This window comes from Nannospalax galili, unplaced genomic scaffold, assembly GCF_000622305.1.
Source record: "Nannospalax galili isolate Female #2095 unplaced genomic scaffold, S.galili_v1.0 scaffold589, whole genome shotgun sequence".
Lineage (NCBI taxonomy): Eukaryota > Metazoa > Chordata > Mammalia > Rodentia > Spalacidae > Nannospalax > Nannospalax galili.
Genome location: NW_008360324.1, coordinates 5,691,919 through 5,709,309, shown reverse-complemented (window position 1 = coordinate 5,709,309; position 17,391 = coordinate 5,691,919). Strand labels below are relative to the sequence as shown.

At 52.6% G+C, this 17,391-nt stretch overlaps 1 protein-coding gene across 3 annotated transcripts in view; it reads right to left on the bottom strand.

The window, feature by feature from the left end:
* Positions 1-17,391, bottom strand: part of Tspan11 (tetraspanin 11) — a 71,954-nt gene continuing 54,563 nt past the window's right edge. The window contains exons 4-9 of one of the 3 annotated variants that reach the window (XM_029559824.1): positions 14,364-14,438; positions 13,351-13,455; positions 10,931-11,089; positions 10,504-10,590; positions 10,253-10,308; positions 9,661-10,070 (exon numbers count right to left, since the gene is read on the bottom strand). In XM_029559824.1, coding sequence (XP_029415684.1) covers positions 9,998-10,070; positions 10,253-10,308; positions 10,504-10,590; positions 10,931-11,089; positions 13,351-13,455; positions 14,364-14,438 — 555 coding nt within the window. In that variant the 3' untranslated portion in view covers positions 9,661-9,997. Of the gene's footprint in view, positions 4,308-9,660; positions 10,071-10,252; positions 10,309-10,503; positions 10,591-10,930; positions 11,090-13,350; positions 13,456-14,363; positions 14,439-17,391 lie in introns of those variants that run through there. The other 2 variants (XM_029559825.1, XM_029559823.1) reach the window with 2 other exon arrangements.

Below are 17,391 nucleotides of genomic sequence, written 5' to 3'. Positions count from 1 at the left end.
GCATTTGCCCGCTGAGCCATCTTACTGGCTGTACTTTTTATTTTTTTGAGACAGGGTCTCACACCAGCTTGGACCCAGACTGGCCTCCTATTCACAGCAATCCTTCGGTCTCAGCCTTTGGGATGCTAGGATTACAGGTGTGCCCTGCTCAGGTTTAAGTCTTCACTGCCATACGAAGTCTCCATCTCTGAGTTAGGGGACAAATTGACGAGTGCAAGGTGGACAAACCCTATCAGAACAACTTAAGTAAGTGGTCTGGGGATAGGTGGCACTAGGTGCCTCAGAAGGACCCGGTGCCCTGACCTCTCCCCATACTCTCTGTCTTCTGCCGTCGTGTGGAGGGGCTGCCACTGCAGGGTGGGTGCACAAAGTGTTGGCCCACAAAGGAAGTGGCTTTGCCTCCTGAGAAACTGTTACTACACTGTCTGATCAAAGGCAAGAAGGTTTAAGCCGAACACATTTCAAGCACACTTGTTTCAACCGGGCTCTGGTTAGCAGCCCAGGGTGCTGGGGTAATGGCGCTCATGAGCAGGAGAGATTCTTCTAGATAAATCAATGTTGAGATGATTGAGTGAGGGGCAACAGGTCCCTGATGGCTGTGGTAGGGAAGCATGACCAGCAGTGGGGTCACAATGCATTTAAAGAGGGTTTAGGGTCTCTGTGGACATCCAGATCAGCAGAAGGTGCTCCTTAGTACAAATCCTTTATTATTGAGCCCACTGCCAGAGGCACTGGGCTTACACTGAGGTCAGTGGAGAGAGGCATGTTCACATTTAGAGTTTCACTCTAAGCAGTAGGCTAAGGCAACATCTCTCTAGAATATCTGATGATCCATGTCAGGGCCAGGTGGATCCAGGAGCCATCTGAACCCTAACACTGGGCTCCGGGAAAGAACTGGTGGCCCTGGCATGGGGCAGGAGCAGGTGTCATAGGTGTGTAGCAGGGGGGGAAAGGACATGGGAGGCCTGAAGTTCAGTGTTGAGGACGCTGCAAGTACAGGAAGTGGGGATAACAAGGAAGCAGCAGGATCACCTCATGGATGTGGGAGATAGGGGCTGGGGTGTGTAACTGGCGCCCTTCCAGAAAGAGGACTCATGCATCTGATCTACTGGCCTAAGTCATAGACTCAACAGGGCAGGTGTGTCAAGCATGCACAGCCAAGAGGGGACACCATGGAGGGCAGTGAACTGCTCAGAGTGGCTGGCTTCATCCTACCCTCTCTGTGGACCGAGAACACTCCAAGCAGAACTCAGACCTGAGCAAGTTTGATACTGGAAGGTAGACACACTTCATCCAATTGTCCTTGGAAGGTGAGTACTGCCCTGCGGCCACACACAAGACTGCTTTTCTGTTTAGGAGTCTAACCACCTTCTCTTGCCCCTTCCAATAGAGCCAGTGAACAGGGGACATTTTCAAGTCTGGTACAGGACTCACTGATCCAGTTTACAGCCTTCATCACAAAACCTTTAAGGGGGCCCAGAGTAGCAGATTCTGAGTTCAAAGTGGGTTGTTGGGTATGAGGGTCCCAGGGGCTTGTCACATTGACCTGTCATACCTGATCCTTAGTGTCACACAGGGCCTTTTGGATCTGAACCCTATGGCAAAGCAAAGGGAGAGCACTCAAGACAGAAGTCATCCTGAGTCCACTCTAGATCCCAGAAATAGTAGGTGCTAATGCAGGGGAGTGAGAGGGTTAGAAGGCAGAAGAGGGCCTTGCCTGACAGGGAAGCTCAGTATCACCAGCCAGAGCACCTCCTTGCCTGGTGTGGCTCTGGGAGTGGATGTAATCTGGGGTTCCCGCCTAACCTCCAGCATGAGGCAGGGAGAGGCATTCCTGCCCCGAACAATCATTTGCACACGGCGTGATTCACATCGGTATGGAAGCTGAGCACTAAGGGGCAGACCCTGCTCTTGTTGTAGCGGCTCTGAGTGTGGGCTGGGCCATTCCAAGGTGTTCTGGCCTCCTATCTTCTTCCTTAGTCTCTTCATGGGGCCTGGAGGTGAACCAGAAATAGACTAGACCCCTTCCCCAACTGTGAATGCCCAGGGCTCCTGGCATCAGGCATGATGGTCCTGTCCAGCTGGGAGCTGCTGAGGCTCTAATATATGGCAGTGCCACCTTAGACATTTTGTTCCTGAATGCCAACAGCTTGTTAGAGAGATGGAGAACTATGGGGGCTGAGCAGATGGGTTCCCAGACCACCCTTCTTTGGCTTCACCTGGCTGAAACCATGACAACAGTCATCACTTACCAGCGAGTATCCAACTTGGCCAAGCCTCAGTTTCCTCACTTACAGAATGGGGGCTAGAGTATCTCCCATTAGTATCACCATGAAATAACATATTAAAGACAACAAAGGGGTCCTCAATGAGCATTCCCCAAAGCCATGCCAGAGGTGTTCTGGGAGTTGGGGTATATTGCTGGGAAGGGAGGAAGGGGACAAATGGGTGCAGACAACGCATCACTTTATCAGAGGCCAAGGTTCACCCTTGTCCCCCAAACACTAGCCACTTGGGGGACTTGGGGACAAACTGTTCTCTTGAGGCTGCCTCTTTGAGCTTAGGGGAGGATGTCTCATGTCCTCAGGGTGAGGACGTGCTTGCTAGCCATAGCCACACTGAGTTCAGGGACCCCAGTGTGTCTTGTGTCCACCCAGGACTGAGGGTGACATTCTACAGGCATGTCCTTCACTCTCTCCAAGCAACTCAGACTGATCCAAGCAGGGACCTGTCCCAAGGGAGGAACAGGAAGAACCATCCTGGGAATGGATCTGATGGGTTGAGCTGGAAAGGAGTGACTTCTTTTGACTGAGTTCTCGGGGGGCAACCCCAAGTCCCTCTAGGCAGACGGCATAAGCCAGCCCAGGCTCCATGTAGCCCCCTGAGAATCCCAGAGTGGAGGAGGCCACCCAACCTGAGAGCCTGGTGTTCCCTCTGTTCACACAGCTACTTCCTGCTCTGAGGATGAGTTTTCAGGGCTGTGTTGGTGACAGCAACCAGTGGGCCTTAGGGCACCTATGTATGAGAACTTGTACTCTCTACCCTAAGATTGACTGGAAAGCTGGGTCAGATGGGAGGCTTCAGAGCAACAAGGTGCCACTGGTTCATGTGGGGGCAGAGGGTCGCCACTGTGGGGAGACGTACAGGACCTAAGGGGATGGGGCTGAAGCTGGATGTGGGGTCCTCGTGTGACAAGTTGCCCAAAGAAATAATTAGCTACTATCAACTCCTTATTTTCTAGAATTTTCTTTCTGTTCTCTCTTAGTGCTTGGCAAAGCTCCTCCTGAAAATTGTTTCATTCAGTGACTCAAGAGGACAGGTGGAGGGGATGGTGCTCTACCTTGGGTAGCAGGAAAGGGAGCAAAGAATACATAGTGGAAGGAAACTAGTGGGGGTCACGTGATCAGAAAGAGGCACCACCAGGCAAAGGGCGTGCAGGCAGAGCACGCCTCTTTTCAGAGTCTTTCCTTCTCAGCAGCTCCTGACTTGCAGGCCTGTGACTTGGTCTGCTAGGGAACTTTTACATCCACTACATTTTAAACTGGCATTCTGGGAATCAGGACACATCACTGGGGACTTGGGCTTGGGACCACTGTGTCCCAGGGAGTCTCTCCTGGGAAGGCTGACAGGCAGGAGCAGCATGTGCCTGTCCTCTGGGTGCCCTGTCCTGGTGACTCTACAGCCTGTCCTTAAGTTGCCCCACTTCAGACCTCCCCTGTCCCAGGTCCTACAGGAGGGACATGGCCAGCAGGGCTCTATTTCCTAGGTGACTATGTGGGCAGATTCAGAAGCCAGTTAGGTTTTGGAGCTGACTCAATCTGCCCACTGTGATGCCTCTCAGAAGAGAGCTGTCTGGGGCTGCCCCACACCCATGGGACTCACACACTGGGGTCCAAAGGGACCCATCTTCCAGCCTTTCATTCCAAGTTCAGGCACTGGGATAGGACAGAGAGCAGAGCTCTGGCTCCCCCATAGTCCACAGCACCCCACTCCTGGTAAAAGGCTCTGGCTGCCTCCTGGCAGGATCATCCTCCACCAAGGATTCTGGCAGTGAGTGCTTAGAGATGGAATGTGTTGAGGACCTTGCCCAGGTGGCTTCCCACCTGTAGCCATGATCACGGGCACTCGGTGGTCTCAGCACAGGGTAGTGGGAGTCCATGGCTGTGTCGCCAGTGTAGACTTTGCAGGCCTGGTAGACAGGATGTAGACTTTTGTATGGGGCAGTCAGCAGGGGACAGGGTCAGCCATTAGTAAAACTGCTGCTGGAGCCTCTGGTACAAGCAGCAGGTGAGAACCATCCCGCAGATCTGCCAGGTGGAGAGAGCAGAAGAGAGAGGCACATGAGAATCCCAGGGCTGAGAGCCAGAGCTACCGCTCTCAGGAGAGCTGGGACCCAGCCCATTCAGAAGGACTGGGGTGGGGCCTGCATTTCTCACAGGATCCTAGGGAATACTGGTATGTGGCAAAGCAAGCTAAGAACTGCTTTCCCAGGAATGGGCTTGAATCACTGGCGCCTTGTTACAGCGCAGATTTCAGTCCTATGGGCCTGGGTTGGGGTCCCAGTGGCTGCTATCATCTCAGGCATATCCCGCCTCCACAGTTGGTGCTATTGGCCTGTGGGCCTAGATCTTCTCTACAGACAGTTCCATTTAATGGGTTCCTGGGTGGTGATGTTTCCACTCAGCCATCAGAGCTGTCTTGAAGCACGTTTTTCTCTAGGAACACACCCTGCTTCCTGCTGCCCTCAGACTCCAGAGTCAAACCAAGCTCCACTGGGACTCTGGGAGGAACATCTGATGACCTTGTTTAACTAAGAGCTCAGGATGTGGATTCAGGCTCTGGTGTCCTTCCTGTCAATACCCCATCAGATCCACTTGCTGAATGAGAGGGGCTTACAGCATCCCACTTGTCCAAAGCCCCTTTAGGCTTGGGAAAAATTACTCCCTACTGGGATCTTACAGTTCCAGTACACAGAGGATCTTTATTCTCCACCCCACCCCACCATGCTCTTCAGCTCTCCCCCCTCTGCAGCTCCTCTTCTTTCTCTTTCCCACCCAAGGATCCTTTGAGGATGAGGAGATGGGGATGTGTTGGACCAAGGCGCCCTATGCCTGGCATCCTGCTCCTGACAGTCACAATGACATTTGCTCCATCTAGACTCTGTGTGCAGGACAGGAGCTCTGTGCTGAGCAGAACCCACAACTGTCATCCACATGCAGGAATATCCTATCTTTCCTTGACTTCTGCAGACCTGACCTCGGCAGTATAGGCTTGGATGCCCACAGAACTTCAGCCAGAGTAGGAACAAGCCCATGAGGATGAGCACAGCCCAAGGCAGCTGCCTGTCCTTGTCAGGTTAGCTTCAAGGGGTCATGAAGGCTCATCTCTTTTACTCTCCCCAAACCCCACTGCTTTGGGCCCAATGGGGTGGACAGCCAAGGTTGAAAATGCTTTTGACTTTAGCCTCAGTGCTAAGAGTGCTGCTAATCCATCTCGGGGACTTAGGCTCACAAACCCAAAGGCGGCTTAAGAGGTTATCTCACCTCCACCAGCTTTAAGCAGGCACTGCCATGGCCATCCATGGACATGCACCCAGGGGTCGTGCAGTATGCTTCTGTCCCTGTCTCATGGTTGGATGGTTTTCTTATGGGTTATCTGGGTCTTTCTGATGCACACAAAGGAAGCAGACGGGAGGGACCTGTTGGGCAGACCTGTAGTTCCACCAGTTGTGTCCATCTCTCCTTAGCATGCAGCTCACTTTGGGGGCCTGGAAGGAGCTGAATGCCCTGATGTGCATGCCTTATATGAGCTGGGTGTCTAGGATAGGCACAGCAAAGGTTTGTGGGGGCACACTGTCATCTACGTGTCCATGCATACACCCACATGCCCACACACCCCACCCTGAATGGTGCAGAGGGATAAAAGGATGCACTCACTAACATGTGCATGGTGGGTCAGTGCTCGCACCCCCCCTACCCCATGCACAAACCCTGCATGTACAGAGGGTAAAGGCCAGCAGCCCACTGGGTCCCAAGTGAGTATCTGTGTCCCTTTTGGCAGAGAACACAGAGAAGGCAGTATGGATGGTCTGAACACATACCATGGATGAAAGGAGATGACACAGGACAAGTTCCTGGACAGGCTGAACATGGTAGAGGGCAGCCAGTCTCCTGGCTCTGGGCTCCTGGCTCTGGCCCTACTTGCAGGGTGCATAGCACTTCCTCACTTGGCCATGCATGGGACATTTCTAACAAGGAGGTTGCAGGGCCCTTGGCTTCTTACAAAGCTCCTCAGTCTGTGCCTGGCTGTCCTTGTACAGCATGAAGGGCCTGGGGTAGGGCTGCAGGAGGGAGTCCAAGAAGTCATTCCCAAGTGACCTTTCAGTGTATTTTCTAATGACCTACAAATTTAGCTGTCTAGTGAGTTTTCTGGATTCTCAAACACATTTGCATCCTCCCGAGTGACATGCTGGGGTGGTTCTATTTCAGTTGGGTACCAACAGACTGTGTGATCTTGGGGGTGGTTACGTCCTTCTCTGATCCTGTACTGATGAGGTTCTTCCCAAGCTAGGATGACAGGAAGCCGCAGCAGAGAACCCAGCCCCTCTCATATCTGGGGCTCTTTGGGGCCTTCAGGATAAAGTGCCCCAATTCCTGAGAGCCAGCCAGGACTTTCTGCATGCTGTTCCTTGCCCCCATTGTCTCTGGCCCCCACTTTCTGCCACTTCCTGTCAAATCCCTTCAATGATAAGTATCCATACTCTGGGAAGTCTCACAGACCTCAGGAATGGCTAAGGCCAGCTGCATTTTTCTCGTGCAAACCCAGGGCCCGGGCTGACACAGGCATGGTTGTAGGCTGATGGTTAAGTATTTATTGGCCTCCTTTCCAAAATGAAAGTCCCTACACCTGTCCACCATGGGCATAGCAAAGAACTTGCTACAAAGCTGACATACATCATGCCCTTGAGCCTTTTCTGCATGTTCCCTGGGTGGGAGGCTCCTCCTCTGTGTGTGTAGAGGGCGGCAAGAAAAGATCACTGGGCTACTGTAACCTTTTTAAGATTTTCTAGAGCTGGAATATTCTAGAAATTACCTCTAAGATTATACCAGAGTGAAATGCCACCCACAAGAGAAAAACCTAGTGGAGAAGAAAGAGGACAAGAGAGGGTCTTGGCTGGCTCTGCCATAGTGACTGTGTGACCTTCAGTGAGTGACTTTCCACCTTTGGGACTGATGTTCCCAGAGGTACATGAAGATGGGCCCAGCAGCCCTTCACTGGGAGGCTGTAAGAGCCCCCAGTGCACTGGCCTCATTTCAGATAACCTGAGCTAGCATCCAGGGAGCTGGCATCTAATACCACTGGGCACCCTATGGTGACAGCCCTGAGCTAGACAGTATGGGGAAATTCAGGCCCCAGTGGTCTTTCTGGTCTGACAGGACCCTCAGTGTGTGGAGTCACACAGTGAGACCATGGCAAGCCCCCAGTCACCGATGAGGGGTGCAAATGTGTGCCTAGGATCCTTACCAAAATCTCAGGACAGAAGAGGCAGGAGATTGCTAAGACATGGGCTCGCGCAGTGGATTTCACACTATATTGGAAACCACACATGAACCTCAGGGCCATGAGGGCAGCAAAGGTGTTCCTTACACTCAGCCACCTGCTTCAATCCTAAAAGCTCTGTCCTGTGTTTAACAGGCTGGGCTCCTATGTAGAGTCCCACTGATGTTGCTGATTTAAAAAAAAAAAAGACATTCAAAATTGCTCAGACTCTATTCTATAGGTAAGGAAACTAAGGGTTCAGAGAGGGAATGTGATCTCCCTGAGGACACAGAGCAAAAGGTGGAGTCAGGCCCTCTGACTCCCAAGCAAGATTTCCAACAGTTCCAGGGAACCAGGAGCTGGGGATACCATCAGACTGATATCCAGAGCCTTGGAGTTTGTTTTTTCTTTAAATTTAAAGATTAAAAAAAATTATGTCCAGGCATGGTGGCGCACACCTTTAACCCCAGCACTCAGGAGGCAGAGGCAGAGGCAGGTGGATCTCTGTGATTTCAAGGCCAGCCTGGTCTACATAGTGAGTTCCAGGACAGCTGGGGCTACAGGGAGACCCTGTCTCAAAAAGACCAAAAAAAAAAAAAATTATGTATATGAGTGTTTTACCTGCATGCATGTATGTATGTGCACCATGTGTGTGCAGTGCCCACGGAGGCCAGAAGAGGGCGTCAGATCCCCTGAAACTGGGATAGCTGCCTTGTGGGAACTGAACTCAGGTCTTCTGCAAGAGCAGCAAGTGCTCTTAACCACTGAGCCTTCTTTCCAGCCTCAGCCTTGAGAGCTTTTGAAGTGCCAGAGTGGGGTGCTTCCTTCTTTGTGTGTGTGTGTGTGTGTGTGTGTGTGTGTGTGTGTGTGTGTGTAGTGAAGGGCTGGTGTCTGCTGTGGCTCAGAAGACAATTACTCTTTAAGGGAAGAGATGGAGCTTGCACCCCCTTCCCAAGGCTCTTGCCCTGTCTAGAGAACTGGGCAGTTTAGTGCCTAGCTATGGCCAGCAGAGGGTGCTCTAACCGAAGCTTGGCAGCTGTTGGTCCCTGTTCAGTGGACCACAAGGAAGAAACCTGGGCAAAGGGGTGAGAGGCAGAGCCACAGTAGGGAGAGGTGTGATGGGCCTGCAAGGACATTGCCCAGTGACCTGGCCCCCTGACATTAGACTTAACATAGCAGCACTGGCCCACCTTGACTGCTCTGAGTGTGCAGTCCTGTGCCCAGCCCTGAGGTTCACTACCTTTGGCCTTTAAAGCTTGCACTACCTCTACAAACAAAGGCCAGCAAGAAATGAATAGAGGTGGACCAGGCCTGGTCAGTGCTCCCCCTAGAGCAGGCCCCTCAATATCTGGCATGGTGGGTTTCTGGAAACCTCAGTGATCCAGGAGCTGGAGTGATGATCCCAGCGGCAGCTCCTCTGGGTTCAACCCAGGGGATGGAGGCCTCTCTTGAGGAATACAAGAGGGGCTTATGGTGCCCCCTAGTGGTGATCAGGCCAGGGACCCACTGGGGAGTTTTCCGAATGAGGAAATCCCCTTGTAGAAATAATGACAATGAGCATTATTTATACACCACCTGTATCTACTTGGCAGTGAGCTCCATGATTTGCATGCATGACCAACCACAGAGGCTCAGAGATAAAAAACAAAAACACTTGGCCCTAGGTCATATGATCCAGCTCCTCAGTGGCAGAACCAAGAAGGCTTTCCTTTGAGAGACTGGAGATTCTCTTCCCAGAATGTGAGGCAGCAGGTGGCCCTCAAGGCCCACTGGGAAGGGGTGGCATGTGGTCTGGAGATTGCCCATATCAGGAGTCTCCCCAAACCAGATGCCACCAGTTTTCTATGTGTTTCCTTTCCATGGGGTGGGGTGGGGGCAATGCATTTGGGAAAGTCAAGGACCAAAGCCAGGAATCCTGACTGTTAGTTCAGGGTGTAAGATCCGTGTATAATCTCTTTGGATCTCGGCTTTCTGATCTTCGAAGTTGGGACAGCACTCTGCCCACCTGGCTTGGATCTAGGATGAGGATCCATTGGGAGAAAGAATCTGAAAATACCCTGAGACCACAGAGAACCAGATAAAGTCAGCGCCCACCTACCTACAGAGGCCTGTGTGTGCACCAGGTGTGGTACGTGGGTCACATGCAGTCATGTGCATCCATGACTTTTATTTAGGCTGTGTGCGGACGAGGAAACAAGTTTCATTTTGTAGATGAAGAAGCTGAGGGACAAGGTAAGTGGGGGCTCAAGGTTACACAGAGACAGAGCCAGGCTGGGAACCAGTGAATGTACAGCCTCTGCCCTTCCTGGTCCTGCTTACAGCTGGAGTGGGAGCTGCAGGGCAGGCCTGCAGAATGCCTATCTCCTTCTAGAAGGCAGCCTCTACATTGCTCCCACCATGAGAAGGAATATATGATGTTGGGACCACAGGGACTCTGCAATCTGTGCCCACCAAGGCCCTAAAGACTCCCTCCAGGCTCCTCTTCTTGGGATTCTTGATCTGAGTGACATGGATTTCCCGGATGGAGGTTGCTGTGGGAGGGGCAGAATGAAGATTGCCCATCCTCAGAGAGACTGGGTGAAACCACATGAACACACATGGAATGCAGGCAGGTACATGCACACATGCACACATATGTGCATAAGCAACCTAAACACACACTCTGGACCATGTACACACAAATGCATGCAGGCAGTCATAGATGTTCACATACCCAGCAGGCTGTCCTGTACACACAGAGCACACGCCATACAAGTTGTTCAAGGGTCTCTAGGGGGAAAGAGACTGATCATGTGGTTCATCTTTGTTTGCCAAGGGAAGGGGAGAGGAGAGGGTAGGGCAGGGTAGGGTGGGGCACATATGTGCAAAGGCCTAGTTACTTTTTCCCAGTCGGAGACCTCGGTCAAGGTGAGAAGGGTTCTGGGTGCTTCCTCACAGCCCCATTGCATCCACTGTTCCACTTACCTGCAGGCAGGCCACCCCAATGCCCACTGCTCCCATAAGTAGCAGGTGATCGGCCAGGAACTGCTCTAGCTTGGCCATGCAGCCTCCCTGTAAGGTAGCAGCAGTGTGTTACTCCAGTTTTTGCCCAGCGGTGGGCAGGGTAGGGAGGAACAGGTGGCTGTCGTCCTGCCTGTGGGCTAAGGCTGAGGGACAGCAGGGACTAAAGGGCCTGGACCAGCCTTGGAATTTTTTCTGGACATCTTGAGAGCCTCAGAAGCAGGCCATGGTGTCTGAGGTCTCCAGAATTTTCAGGCTCTCAGAGCTCTATCAGACTCTTGAGGTCCCCAGGCTCTGTGATCTCAAGCTGAGGAGTATATTTTGCTTTCCCATACCCATTTGCTGGGCCTTCCCAGAGTCCTTCCCACCCCCTAGACAGCTCAGTGCTCACCTCCACCTTGTAGATATTGGAAGGATGGACCCGTTGGCCGCAGTGCGCGACCACTGTCTTGCAGCAGCTGTCAGGCACCTGGCGGCCTTCAGCCTCCTGAGATAAGATGTATGCACTGTGTTGCCAGTCAGCAGAGCTGTTGCTGCCACAGCACTTGAACTGAGGGGAGAAGAGAAGGCTGGGGTGAGAGGGGCCTGTGCGGCTGTCTAGACCCTGGGATCCAGGGCCTTGGGTCATGCTATTCAGGTTTTAACGTCGCCCCTATCTTTTCCCTGTGACTTCCCCTTCTGTTTGGAGCAGGACAGGGTCCCTCTGGGTTCTTTCTCCACAGGAGAAAGAAAGCTACTTATGCCAGATATTCTAGGGCCAGGGGTCATCTGTGAGACTGGAGGGAGGATAGATATGGGGGTCCCAAGATAGTGAGGCTGTGTACCACTGGGGAGCAGAGCCAGCACCCAGGGCAGGGGAAAACCACAAGGAGAGATCTGATCATCCAAGAGCCAGAACATGGGAACAAGCACCTAGCCTTGCCAGAGTTCCAGAATCCCCATCTGGGATCATGGAGAGTATCCTGGAGTCCATACACAGCACAGGCAGGCCAGCATGGACCATAGAGGCCAGTATAAGTGCTGAGTACAACTCAGCTGGTCTGCACCTTCAAGCCAGAACTGCTGGACCACATTCAAGGTGACGCAAAATATGGATATTGGTTGCTTCTTCCCTGTGAGTCAGGACACTGAGTCCTAAGTCCCTGCACAGGCTATCATTTGGGTTGTCTGTCTCTCGTGTGTGGCTGCAGTGACATTTAGTTCAAATGTTAGGCTCCTACTACATCCCAGGAGTGAGGCTGGAGACCGGGCTCTTAGCTTATCGTTCTCTGTTCTTGAGTAGGAGTGATGACAGAAGCCTGAGAGGGACACAGAGGAGGAAGGGGAATGGTCTGTTTGGGGTCACAAAAGCCTACAAGAATGAACAGGGGGCCTGGCGCTCCCATTATATAACAGTGCACACTTAACACATGCACAGCATAATGGAACACCCAGAGGATACACACCATATAACAGCACAGATTGCGCACACAATGTAACTACAAGCAGAGCATGTGTACCACACAGCAGTAGGAGCAGAATATACACACGACATAACAGTGCACCCAAAGTACACACATGTCTTAACAGTGGAAGAGCATGTGCACAACACATGCACACACACAGCACACACAGAATGTGACAGCACGCACAGAGCAATGACTGGCTTGGCAGTTATACTGTGTGTGTGTGTGTGTGTGTGTGTGTGTGCATGCGCGCTGGTGCCCCCACAGTGGAGGACTGATAGGGTGATGCTCAGACAGCATTTAAAAAGCATCTATGGAACCAGCAGCAACTGAGGTGTAACTGTCACCATCTTCACTGTGTGAGGAGTGGCCCATGTGTACACGTGCATCATTTAAATACATGTAGCACAACTGGAGGGCCCTGATGTGGCCCCGGCTCAGATCTACCACTATCTCAAGCTCAGTCCTTTCTCTGTGGTTGCTGGTTGGAGCACTAACTGTCTTGGCTCATAAGAGGCCCATGTTACATGTACGGATGCCCATGGAGGTCCCAGTCAACTACAAGTTTCACTCTAAGCCATGTTTCCTGCTTGTGTCCACCATGAGCTGTCGCTCCCACCTTCCAGCTAGTCTCGCCCTGGCTCGCTCCTGGCTACCACCCCCCACGTCTCTGGTTTCCTTCTCTGAGGTGCCCCGACGGCACTGGCTGGTGTCATCCTTGTTCCCTTAGTGAGACTCTCTAGGCAGGAGTCCTGTCCTGCTCTTTGCTCACACAGGTCAGGATCCAGAAGGTTCATGCTGCTTGTGACAGGGTGACCAGCTGTGTGGGCTGCCCGCCCCATCCTGAGCTCCTGGGCTAAGCATGTGGGGCATGGCTGTGTGTGTCATGGAAGCCTGTACGTACATAGATGCCCTGGTCACTTTTGCAGGGATCTGCCATATCTTATTGGAAATAAGACACCTCTATCTGTCCTCCGTGTGCTGCCTGATGGCCCACAACCAGAAAATTATTTGTTAGACCACAGAGGTCTATTTTAGAGCATTCTGCTGGGGTCTCAGCACCCATCTTTTTGAGGAAAGATTAAGGCAGTTTAATAACAGAATGAGCTGAGAACAGCTTCTTGCCCCAGGGGACCCCAAACTGGAAGGCGGCAGGGATGTGGTTTGGAGAGGGTGGAAGATGGGGACGGGGAGGAGCCAGGATTCATAGAGCACCTTATATGGTGGCAAGGGACACATCTAGAGGCAATCACCATCACTGCTGTCCCTTCACCATAAGTCTCATGTTAGGGAAGCTCAGAGAGGGTGAGTAACTTTTCCAGGGTCACACAGACTGGGAAGGACAGAGGAAGGATGTGAACCTTACATCCTGTTGCAGCCGGTCCACTGAGGCTGTGATCTTCACAGCCCTGGGCTGCCCATAACTCTTGGTCAAGGTGCCATTCAGGTGTTGCTTCAGCTCGTCACTCAGCTGAGGAGGGAGAGTGTGAAGAGACATCATCAGACCCCCATCTTTCTCTAGGACCCAGGTGGCTCCAAAAGCCAGGACACCGTGATGCCTCGAACAGTGTCACTGGCTGACATGAGGGTGTGAGCAGAGCTGGAGAGGGACTGAGGAGGACACGGCTCATTCTGTGTCACACCAGAACTGTTTCCAATTTGCTGTGGGTTTGAACTTTGATCACAAGGTGAGGTTCAAAATGTGGACAGTCATGACTTGTGGGCACTGCGTGGACACCCCCTTCAAGTGACTTACATGCTTGGGCCGTACTGTCTCTACCACCTTGCTCCTGTCCTCAAACTATTTTTTGTCTTTTTGAGACAGGGTCTTCCTGTAGACCTAGCTGGCCTGAAACTCACTATGTAGACCAGGCTGGCCTCTATCTCCCAGAGATCCACCTGCCTCTGCCTCCCGAGTGCTGAGATTAAAGGCATGCACCACCACACTTGGCCTGTGGTCAAATCTTGAATCCAGAGGCCAACAGAATGGGAGGGGACAGGTCCCCCGACCCATGTCCAGTTGGGGCAAAGAGAGCCTGCTCTGGCCTTCATAACCTGTCATTTGATCTTTTTTGATCCCTTCTCCATGGTAGATCCCTAGTTTAGGGATCCTTGGAAAACAACGAGGAGCTGGCCTCCCCTGAGAAACTGCAATTCCAGCTCCCACATGGAACCCAGTAGCACCAACAGAGGTAGAGGGATCTACTGGATCGGGTACTGGGATGCAGAGAATTGCTAGTCTGTGAAGCGGGACCACCGGTGGAGACATCTGTCCCAGTCCCGCAGACAATGTGAGCCAGCTGGGATCTAGTTGTGGCTCCCCCCTCCCCCCAGGTCCCAGCACTGACAGAGAACACAGGAGCAGGACCTTGTATTTACCTTCTGATAGTACACATGTGCCAGGACCCCTGCCACCAGCTCCACAAGGAAGATGACCAGCAACAAGCAGAAATACTAGGAGTAAGGAGAAGAGATGATTACCCCTGGGAACAGGGCTCTCCCGTAACAAAGGTCTCTGCAAAAAAAATGGGGGTGGCAGGGATACTTGCCAGGACTCCCTTCAGCCCCCACCTAGATATGGCAACCCACACTGGCTGCCACCCTGAGTTCCCCACTTGCCCCTCTGCTCACTAGTCTATGGCAGCCAGGAATCTACCTACCCAACTAGTGGTGAGTTAATACTGACTGGATGCCAGGCGGCATGACTATGGCTCGGGGGGGGGGGCAATGTATATGTAATCACAGTGCTGTTACGAGTGCTCATACAGGGTGAGCCCTCCTAGAGGACAGTCAGAGCAGGCTTCGTGGAGGCACTAACACCTGAGGCACCTCTTTAAGCATGTGGAGCCATCTGCCAGGTGGAGAAGTAGAGAAACACATCCCAGGCAGGGGGAGAGCACCAGCCCAGTCTGGAGCCTTCAGGAAGTGCAGGATAATTGAGTTCAGGCCACTGTGAGTGTGCCCCGGTCACTGGAAAGGAGGGGCAGGCTGGGCAGCAGAACCAAGGCTTGAAGGAAGGCAAAGGTAGAAGTCTGTGGAAGGTGATTCGAATGCCATACTCCAGCCCCAATGCCTGATTCCTGTCCTTTATAGCTCTGCCAGATGTTCTTAGCTTTCCTGGACATTCCTGCCTCTCCCAGGCTTCTCAGTGCCAGCTCTGGGCCTCAGATGCCTGGTTGTACACCTCGATCCTGGCCCCCACCTGGCTGTGCGCTATCAGCAGTGCTCCTGAGATCTGCTCGCCCCCGATGTGTTCTTGCAGGAGCCAACAGGTCAGGCCCATGTGATCTGGGAATGGATGGGGTCAGGGACAGGGAGGGGAAGCAGGCCACAGGCAGCCAAAGAACAAGGCAGAGGGAGGAGAGAGAAGAGAAGAGAGGAGAGGAGAGGAGAGGAGAGGAGGGGGAGAGAGAGAGAGAGAGAGAGAGAGAGAGAGAGAGAGAGAGAGAGTGACTTACTAAGAACTCCTCCCTCTCCAGAGCCCATACCTACCACACCAGGCCAGTAGCTAATGTAAACTGGGGTCACAGGACAGAGGAGGCCACCTGTGGGTGCCATCTAAGATGCCAAGCTCACAAAGTAGAAAAAGGCATGCAGGTAGGAGGAGACGGCTGTCAGGGGCCCTCAGGAGGGCAGGATGGGGGCAGTGCTGGTCCACAGGCTTGTAGGCCTTGCTTGACCATGACCATGGGCTTGGATCACTCACTGTGGGGCCTGCATGGGCAGGGCTTGGAAACACAAGAAAAGTGGGCATTTCTTTTCACTCCTGGGGGAAAGATCCTGGGCACAGCTGCCCTTTAAGTTAGTGCCCCCCCATAATATTGTTATGCCCTTTTCTCTCAGTACTGTAGCTGGCAACCATCAGCCACTAGGGAAGGTTGCTAGTCTCTAAAGATGGGTCTGGCCTGCCCGTTACCTGTGGGGCCTGAGGTAGAGAGGACAAATGAGATTCCTGGTCACCCTTCCTTTTCTTCCGGGATCTACGTTGCCCTGGGAAAGGCCCTCCAGTCTGTACATCCAAGCTCTGTGTGCTCCTCCCTCAGGGCCATATACCTGGTTTGGGATTTAGGAGTGTGGGAGTGTATCTGCTCCTCTAAAGTATGTGCCATGGCCCCAGGACTCTTCACCCTGTTTGGTGAAGATGGTACCACCTGTTTGGGTTGATGGTACTGAATGGGATCCAGAATAAGCCTGCCAAGAGGGTCTGTGATGCCCCCATCTGCTCTCAGAAACAGGCCTGAAGACAAGAAGGCCTGTCAGCTGAGCCAATCCAGGTTCCTGTGTTCACTGGGACTGGCTGGGTATGGACTGGCTGGGTAGGAACTGTTCCTCATCACAAATTAGCAAAACACACTCCAAACACAGTAGAAAGCCTCAGCAAGAGCTGTGCAAGATGGATGCTATGGTCCTTGGATGTAGGATACAAGCTTTGGGGCTGTCATAGCTACTTTCTATTGCTGTAATAAAAACACCAACTAAGCCAACTTGGGGAGCAAAAACTTATTTTATCTTACATTTCCCAGGTCACAGTTCATCACTGAAGGAAGTCAGGGCAGGAGCTCAGAGCAGAAACCTAGAGGAAGACCTGAAGCAGAGACCATGGAGGAATACTCCTTACTGGCTTGCTCCCCTGGATTATGCTCAGCCTACTTTTTCACACAATCAAGGACCACCTGCCCAGGAGTGGCACCACTCACAACGGGCTGAACCCCTTTCACACAGCTCAATAATCAAGAAAATGTACCTCAGTCATGGCATGGCCATAGGTCAATCCAGGGGAGGAAATTCCTCAGTTACAGTTACAGTTCCCTCGACTCAGGTATGTCAAGTTGGTAAATGAAGCTACCCAGCACAGGGGCTGTCTATGGTATCCCTGACCATGAAGCTGGATTCTCACTTCATCATCAGTGCCAAGGATGGTATCACCTGTTCACCCTGAGTGGATGGAGGAGACTGGACTTCCCAGAACTCAGACCTTTCTCCCAGGAAACAGTCAAGGGTGGGTGTGAGGTACGTAGCACGTGTGGGCCATTGGCCAGGACCTATAGCTCAGATCAATGGAGTTGTCTGGCCTATCAGACAGTGTGGCTGTACTGTCACCCACTCAGGGTATTCCCCTATCACCTCACAGTCCTCAGAGCCCCCAAAGTTCCTCTCTTACACAGCTGTCCAGCCTGCTGGCTCCTGGTTGCCCTGGGCTCCTCTTACCCAGGCAGGGACAGCAGCCTTTGTCTTACCATACAGGACCCATGGGCAGGGACTACTGGCCAACCCAGGCCTCCTGGTGCATATTAGCATGTCCTCCGAGGCATCAAGAAGAGGTTATAGAGCACCCTCCCTGAACAGCAGGATTGAACTGCGGGCAGCTAGGAGGCCACGTTTCCCCCCTCCCCCCCTTTCACTACTA